The sequence below is a fragment of the Psammomys obesus genome, unplaced genomic scaffold (assembly GCF_907164565.1).
Source record: "Psammomys obesus unplaced genomic scaffold, mPsaObe1.curated_primary_1811, whole genome shotgun sequence".
Lineage (NCBI taxonomy): Eukaryota > Metazoa > Chordata > Mammalia > Rodentia > Muridae > Psammomys > Psammomys obesus.
Window position 1 is genome coordinate 22,892,725 of NW_026596073.1, and position 8,563 is coordinate 22,901,287.

The 8,563-nt window shown below is 42.0% G+C and overlaps 1 protein-coding gene across 1 annotated transcript; it reads left to right on the forward strand.

Annotated features, from left to right (window-relative positions):
• Rpl22l1 (ribosomal protein L22 like 1) lies at positions 1 to 1,939 on the forward strand. Its single transcript, XM_055626045.1, has 4 exons — positions 1 to 72; positions 1,037 to 1,129; positions 1,278 to 1,399; positions 1,713 to 1,939. Exons 1-4 carry the CDS (start codon positions 64 to 66, stop codon positions 1,855 to 1,857), a joined length of 369 nt encoding a protein of 122 aa, XP_055482020.1. The 5' UTR covers positions 1 to 63; the 3' UTR covers positions 1,858 to 1,939.
• The last annotated feature ends 6,624 nt before the right edge of the window (positions 1,940 to 8,563 follow it).

The following is an 8,563-nucleotide window of genomic DNA, read 5'->3' on the forward strand; positions in this document are numbered from 1 at the left end:
TGCTTCCATTTAAAAGCGTGCGCGCGGGGGAAGCGCGCTCTCTTCCCACGGCTTCTGCCCAACATGGCGCCGGTGAGTGCTCGCGCGGTCGGGCCTGAGCAGGGCGGTAGAGGTAGCTTTTGCGAGTAGCGAATGGGGACACCTGAATAGAGAAGGCGGTGGGCGACGGGGTCGGCCCGCGGCTCTCTACTGGTACGATGGAATGCCGAGCTTCTAGCCTTCCGTGTTTGCCGTGCGGCCTGGTGGAGCTGGACCGGCGCCCGCGACTAGTTTGGACAGGAGATGATGAGGCGAGGTCGGCCTCCGACCTTCTTGCTTTCTCCCTGGCTCCTGATGACCTGCCGCCAGTGTGCGACTGAAGAGAAGTTAGGCGTTAGCAGCATGAGAAGCGTAGTTTAAACATTTTGGAACGTCGTTTTAACAGAGTACTGTTAAAAGGTTGCTGAGTTAGGAGTCAACTGAATAGGGTTAGTGAGGCAGTAAACCCATGTTCACTGAACAGCATGCAGTCGAGTCCCATCGTTCGTTCTTGTTGGTTTCGGCGTATTTGATAATTGGAGGGTGGGGAGCAGTTTACAAGGCTACCTGAGGACATAAGACTATTACTAATTGGTAGCTCATTTTGGGTGGCTCTGTTTGGACGAAGTACAACAAAGCATAATGAAACTTATTACTTTAAATATGCTGTTTAAGACAGAACTTGATGAGAAAACACCCAGGTGGGTGTTTTGATTTGAAATTGGAAGTACATTGGTTGTCTGATCAGTTACACTAGATAATACTTTGGAATCAAGCAAAATGTCTCTTTATATTAGTGAGGCACTTAGTGGCAAATTGAAAAGTTTCCATGGGAATTGAAAAATCTTTTTTTAAACCAAGTTCATGAGTGTACTATTATACAGTACAGGCTTTTTTAGGTACCGAGTAGTACTGGGTCAGAACTCCATTATACAACATACGCTTCATTGGTAAAATTTTCTTGGGAGTTATGTAATCTGGATAAATTGCTTTAATACCATCATGATTGTGTTTGTAGCAGAAAGACAAGAAGCCTAAGAAGTCAACCTGGAGGTTTCATTTGGACCTTACTCATCCAGTAGAAGATGGAATTTTTGATTCTGGAAATTTTGTAAGTGTCTTACTTAATGTAATTGTATAGTTCTTGGCATTTAAATGTAGTACTTGATATTAACCTAAGCTGTACTCCTAGGGTACCTTCCCTAGTGATTATCTAGGGTTTTCTTCCCTAGTTTTGCATTTTTTCTGTTTGAAAATAGGAACAGTTTCTACGGGAGAAGGTTAAAGTCAATGGAAAAACTGGAAATCTTGGAAATGTTGTTCACATTGAACGCTTGAAGAATAAAATCACAGTTGTTTCTGAGAAACAGTTCTCAAAAAGGTTAGTCCTTGTGTTTTAAGTAGTGATGGAATGTCTTGCAAACTGTAAATGCAGCATGTTGCTAAAATTTCTGTTTTAAGGTGTTTGTGGACTAGAGCAGGATGAAGGGTGCTTTTCTGCTTAGTTTCAAACATAAGGACTGTTGATATAGTTTAGAGAGACAGCAGATTTTATGGGGTGTAAAATGCATAGTATTGAGAGACTGCTCTTGTCCCGAAAGAATAGTGAATTAGGGTCACAAGATTAATGTGGCAGTGTATGCCTCCATAGTAAGATTATATATTTTAATGAAATCATGGTTTTTGTCTCAAAGGTATTTGAAGTATCTTACCAAGAAATACCTTAAGAAGAATAATCTCCGTGATTGGCTTCGCGTGGTTGCATCCGACAAGGAGACTTACGAACTTCGTTATTTCCAGATTAGTCAAGATGAAGATGGGTCAGAGTCGGAGGACTAGTCAGCCTTTTGCTTTTAATAACATGAAAATAAGCTAAGGAAATTAGACTTTATCAGCAAATAAAAATCATTTTACTCCAAAAGCAAGCGTGGCTTATAAGTGTTCTGGTTACCTAGAAAAAAGTTGTGTTCATGCCTTTCCCAGAGGATGCTCTTAACAGGCCCCTTGAGTTAATTCTATGCCTATTGCTGGGTAGAAACCAACAGGGCTGGGTGGGTGCCATTGGGAATGAGCATCTTGTTATTGACCATCCAGGTCTTTAGATTGCCTTTCTTAGGAATGTTCTTATTTAATACCAATAAAAAGGGTTTTGAAAGCTGTGAAGCAGAATCCAGGTTGTGGAGATGAGTCAGAAGCATCTTCTCATAACCTCCAGGGTTTTCTAGTGTTGAGGTTCCTCCTTGGGCCATGATACAAAAAACATTAGTAAATGACTTCAGAACTGACTTGTAGAATTGAGTGGCTGGCTTTGAATGATTCCAGGGTATTGGGAGCTGATTAAATATGTCTGAACATCATTGGAGGAGCATGACAAGGGACCAGGCTGAGTACAAAAAGGAGTCCATTGCAGTGTTCAGGGGAAAGGGTGGGAATCAATTCAGTAGAATTGCAGAGAACAAATTTAGTGAGTACCCTTGGTTTGCTGCTGGCAACAATTCTGTAGTGCTGTGAACAGGAATTTACCTTGCATCTTCTGGAGTCTCGTTCCAATTTCTGGTTCATGGAACCACTTGTGTGTGCCTTTATGTGATAGCGTTAAGTGTCAGCCTTCATAAGACATTCTTAATCACTTCCCAAATGCCCTTCCGCCTGTCACTTGGAAGATTTCAGTGGGTCCTGGGTGAAGGAAGGTAATTTGGTTCCTCTTTTAGGTGGCCCCACAACACAATAAGTGTGCTTTTGTGATGACCAAAAGATAAGAAACTGGCTGTCTAAAGCCTTAAGTATGTAGGTGAAATCTAATCTTCACAAAACAGTATAAATGGCATGGTGGGTCAGCCTAACAGGCACCACCACATCCAGTTTGCACATAGATGTGAACTCGGCTCATGTTTGAACAGCAAGCACTGTTTATACTGAGCCATCTCCTGATGCCCATAAAATTTCCTTAAAACATAGCCATGGCCATTATTTGAATATTGTATGTAGCAGCACAGTTGAGTGCTACCTTGATGTTTAAGAAAACAGTTTGCTTTGGATTTGACTGGGGTCAGAGAGTTAGCTCCCAAGTGCACCCTCAGGCTGCTAGCAGAACTACTGTCCTTGCTCTGTGGCCTGCACAGGGCTGTTTGGGATCCACCTGCCAGTTTGCCTTGCAGGGAGCAGACCAAGATGGAAGCTGCTGTGTGTATAGACTAATCTCAGATGGAACATGCCATCCTTTGTCCTTATTTTACTGATCACAACATTTTTAGGAAAATAGCAGAGGACCTGGAAGAAGGGGGTGTCATGGTGTCTTTGGAGGCTGGCCAAGACCAAGTGGATATCCGGTATGGATCTATTGCTGGGTCCTACAGAAGCTCCTGGTAATTGTGAGAGCATCCTGACCTAAATTAACATTGTAAATGAATTCTTTGTTAGAGAATATGCAAGACAAGAACTCACATTGATTCAGAGAAAGCCCTGTGGACATGGTATTAGGAAGTTAGTTTTTTTCCCCCCTCCTTTGTGGAGTCTAGCTACATCAATCGGAATTTTTGCTTTATTTTTATTTATTTATTTAATTTTGCTTTTTTTTTTTTTTTTTTTTTGATTGAATGGTTGGTTGGTTGGTTGGTTTGATTGATTGCTGGGGGAGGTGGTCTCACCTGTGTGCAGATGTTGAGGCTGGAGGCTGATGTTAGAGGCATATCTTACTCTATGGTTCTCTACCTAGTTATTTAAAAAAAAAAAAAAAAAAAAACTTACTTTCTTTTGTTTTATATGTATTGGTGTCTTGCTTGCATGTAAATAAGTACACCACATGTGTGCAATGCGCAAGGAAGCTAGAAGCAGGTGCTGAATCTGGAACTGGAGTTAGATGTTTTTGGACCACCATGTTGGTTCTGGATATGGAACCCAAGTCCTCTGGAAAAGTACTCAGTGCTCTTTCACGGCTGAGCCATCTCTCAGCCTACTCCATTTTATTTCTCACTGACCTGGAGCTCACTGTTTTGGCCAGCCTGGCTGGCCAGCAAACCTTTCTCCATCCTTCAAGAACTGGATTAGAAACACTTAACATTATACACTGCTTTTACTTGGGTGCTACTGGTTAGAATTCAGGTACTCAGGCTTAACAGCAAGCCCATCACTGAGCCATCCCCCAACCCCAAATTTTTTATTTACTATTGGCCATTTCAATTATATATAAAAATAGAGAAGAGTTGTTTAGGCTTAGTATCATTTAATTTACAACATCCTATCGCTTCACCCATAAACTGTATCTCTAAATTTTAGTGCCAAAAAATAAGTTCTTCAAGTAACTATACCATTATCATATTGGTAGTGAATTAACAATATTTTTATATTGTTTAATACCCAGTCAATATTTAAATTTCCTCTGGCTCTCTTGCTCTCTCCTCTTTCTTTATCAGGGTGCCCCCTTCCCCCACCATATCTCTCCCTGTCTTATTCCTTCTCTATCTCCATCCAATAAACCTCTTTTGTGTAAAAAAAAAAAAATCCTCTGATGCCTGATACTGTGTTACTTTTGTGACAGAGTTGTAATATGGTCCATGGTTGCAATTACATGCTCACTCTCTAGCCCTCTCTCTTGTTTTGTTTTGGAGACACGGTTTCTCTGGGTAGCCTTGGCTATCCTAGACTCTGTAGATCAGGCTGGCCTTGAAGTCACAGAGATCTGCCTGCCTCTTCCTCCCTGAGGGCTGGGATTAAAGGTGTGTACCACCACACCCAGCTTTTTTTTTCTTGTTATTGATTTTTTATATAATTTTTTAAAATTTTTAATTATTTATTTTCATTTTATGGACATTGATGTTCTGCCTGCTTGTATGTGGCTGTGAGGGTGTCAAGATCCTCTGGAACTGGAGTGACAGACAGTTGTGAGCTGCCATGTGGGCGCTGGGAAATCAACCACATCTTTTGGAAGAGCAGACAAGTGCTCTTAACCACTGAGCCATCTCTCCAGCCCCTTTTATTGATTCTTTCTGAGTTTCACATCACACACTCCAGTTCTGCTCATCTCCCCGTTCCCTCATATCTACCCTTCACCATTGCAAACACCACCACCACCCCTGCCGCCACCAGCTAAATAAAACACACACACAACAACAAAACCAAAATATAAAACATCTCCTCTTGGAAGCTGTAGTATGTCACAGTGTGTCCCACAGTACATCCCTCTGTCCACACATCTTCACTTGCAAATGTTCATTGCAGTTAGTCATTGTTCTGGTTCGAGATCTCTGGCTTCTGTGAAACCATCAATATTGGATTCTCATCAGGTCTCCTCCCAGTTATCCTGTTGTTGCCCTGTGTCTGGCCCTAGGTAGTAGCTGAGCTGGTCAGTCAGTGCTCCTGATCTCCCTTATCCACACCACCAGGGTGAACTCTCCAGCATTGCTCCAGCTAGGCCACCCAATGCCGCCATTTTTATTCTGAATACCATAAGCAGTTTAGTGGTTTTCTGATTTCCCACAGTTCCTCATGGTCTCTCTTAGCAGATAGGACTTTGGAGTCATGGCTTTAAATGTTAACAAAGATGCTGTTCAGCTGCTCTAAAGCTATTTGCATCTTTGATTCCATTTGTATACATTGATCTATATCAGTGTGCTCAAGTTTATAGCATATTGGTGTATAAATAGCAGTGTCCTCAAGAAGGAGATACTTTCAAGATAAATTGTTCTTTGATTATAAACTCTTCTTATTAAGAATCTCAAGGGAGACATGGCTTTTTAAAATATAGAACTAATAAGAAAAATGCCAATAGAAATACATTTAAAATTGAGGGTTTTCCCTTCTAGTCAATGTGGATATATAAATATAAGAAAAACTGGGAAAAATACATTTTACAAGGAAGCATGAGGAGCTGGAGAGATGGCTCCGTGGCTAAGAGCACTCTCTGTTCTTCCAGAGATCCTGAATTCAATTCCCAGCAACCACATGATTGTTCACAACCTTCTATACTAGGATCTGTTGCCCTCTTCTGGCAAATGTACATGCAGATAGAGCAGACATATACATTAAATAAATTAATTAACAAAACAAAACAAAAACAAGGATGCTTGAGTTTCTCTTATTTAACATGACAGCTATCAAGAGGAAGTGAGAATTATGGGTAATGGTCTTACAGAGGATCAGTTAGGCTCCCAACACCCAACACCCGTGTAAAGCAGCTCACAAACACCTATAAATTCAGTTCCACTGGATCCGATACCGCTGACCTATGTAGGCATCTGTACTCATAGCAATACCCAACCCCAACCAACACACATAATTAAAAATAAAACAAATCTTAAAATACACAAAACTACTCCCAAACTACCTGGCAAAATGGCTCCAAAGCCACAATGTGGTATGTTTGTGCATCCCCCTTCCCAAGAAGAAAATACATAAAATGCAGTAGTAAAAAACAAACAAACTCTTTGAGCAGACTTGCTTTTTTTTGTTTTTGTTTTTGTTTTTGGTTGAGGCTGTATATCAATAGATCCGAGATGAAAATAGGCAATTCGGTTGGTGACAGGGACTAGTTTGGAGTCATTCTGAGGGATACACTAGCACAAAGCTACTAGTCCCATGGGGGCATCTGAGTATAAGGTTGTTAAAAGGACTCACATTGGGTGATTTGGCAATGGCTTCAAGGTAGTAGGCATTTGCTCTGGTCAAGGGCTTCCAGGAAGTGCTAGTCATCCTTTGGCCACTAGAATCAGGCTTCTCTAGAGGAACAGGAAAACAAAATGAATATAAATTAAAGGGAGCTTACACAATATGGTTGGAGTAGCCCACCAGTGGCTGTCTCCAGAGAAGCTGAGAATTCTGTGCTTTCTCGCAAAGGCCACATGTCTCAGCTGATCCAGTCAGGTTCTAGAGGACTGGAGGGTTCCTGGAGTGCTGCTGGTCTTTGGTTTTTGGTGGAAGCCAGTAGGAGCTGGTCCTAGAGACGGCAAGAACAGGTGAACCCACGATGGTCCTGGAGGTAAGCATGAAGAAGAAACTTTCCTTTTTCTATGTGCTGCCACCAGAAGGTGCCCTCTACATTTAAACTGTTCTTCCTACTTTAAATAATCTGATCAAGAAAAGCTCTCATTGAGCCAGGCAGTGGTGAGGCACACCATTAATCCCAGTACTCAGGAGGCAGAGACAGGCAGATTTCTGTGAGTTGAGGCCAGCCTGGTGGACAGAGTGAGTTCCAGGACAGTCAGGGTTACACAGAGAAACCCTGTCTCAAAAAATAAAAAATAAATACTAAAAAACCTAAAATAATATAAACAAACAACTACCATCACCACCACAAAACAAAACAAAAACCTCCTCACTGGAGTGCCAGTGGCTAACCTGATTCTAGATCCAGTCAGTTGACAATCAAGATCAGCCATCAGAGGCATCTTTATGATTTTCTCTCAGAGGCGGGGAGATGAGGCATTGCTAAGGCTGCTGCAGTGAAACAGCAGCATTCCTTATACTGGCTAAGAAGGGATATGAGTTGTTATGTCTGTGGGTTTGTCAGCATTCTTGATTTTGCCCTCAGACATGAAGCTAAATTGCTTTTTCTGTGATCTCTTTGCTGTCTCACAGTTAGAGCAACTTAGTCTGCAGGGCATGTTTTAGGAAAAAATTATGTTTAATACAATACCTGGATGTACCTGTGAAGGCCAAGCTAGATCCCAGCTGCTTTCCTGTCTCTCAGTGGCTAAGCTTCGGTAAGTGGCAAGTGACAGAAAAATAAAACAAACAAACAACCCATTCTGACAAGTAAAATGTAAGTTCAGGGTAAAGTCTCCTTGAAAGGAACTAGGCTGGGGGTCCTTCCCTAAGTCAATCCTGGGACCAGTCAACTTAATCTAGTCGTGCTGTAGCTTTGGGGCTGAAGGCCAGGGTGTATGTGGTGTCTCCCCTACCCTCACCATGTGTGAAGTGAAAGAGGCAAACCAAGAGTCATTTTCTCACTCAAAACACCGAATGCTAAAATTTGTGTGAAAAGATTGAGGAGCCACAGCAGTGGAAACATTTCTGACTTAGAGCACAATGGGAGAAAACTGTGCCTGGTTTCAGGTTCTCCGGGTACATGAATCAAGACTGTGGAGTGTTAGTGTGTCATGCGTGCAGGACTAACCTTACACTGGCCACTCACACACCTGACTCAGATTGATGGAAGTTTATTGAACGCTGAACGAAACCGGGCTGGTCAGGGACGCAGCCTGGACTTGGGAACCAGACCGATGCCAGCCTGTTTCTAAGGCTTTTTATAAGAAAAACCTGTAACCAAGTAACACCCAGGTAACCAGGTGTAGGAAGCGAGAGGAGGGCAGCTTACATCATTCTGACTAGCTAAACTTCATCGGTTTTGTTTCAAGTGTATTTTGTCTAGGTAGATAGCCAATGCATTTTAAGCAAGGGTATAGGCTTGGGGACTTTCCAGGTCCCCACCGTTCCAGGAGAAAGGAACAGAGCAGGATCTTTCAGTCTTAACTCTAGTAGAACATTTATCTTTAACTCAAGCAGAACATGCATCTATCATCTCTTGTTTTATTCTAAGCAGCAAGTATTG

Excerpts from the sequence above, each read along its gene's own strand:
- Rpl22l1 (XM_055626045.1), top strand. Across the intron at positions 1,130-1,277 it reads TTTTTGATTCTGGAAATTTT|GAACAGTTTCTACGGGAGAA; the intron begins GTAAGTGTCTTA and ends GTTTGAAAATAG. Across the intron at positions 1,400-1,712 it reads GAGAAACAGTTCTCAAAAAG|GTATTTGAAGTATCTTACCA; the intron begins GTTAGTCCTTGT and ends TTTGTCTCAAAG.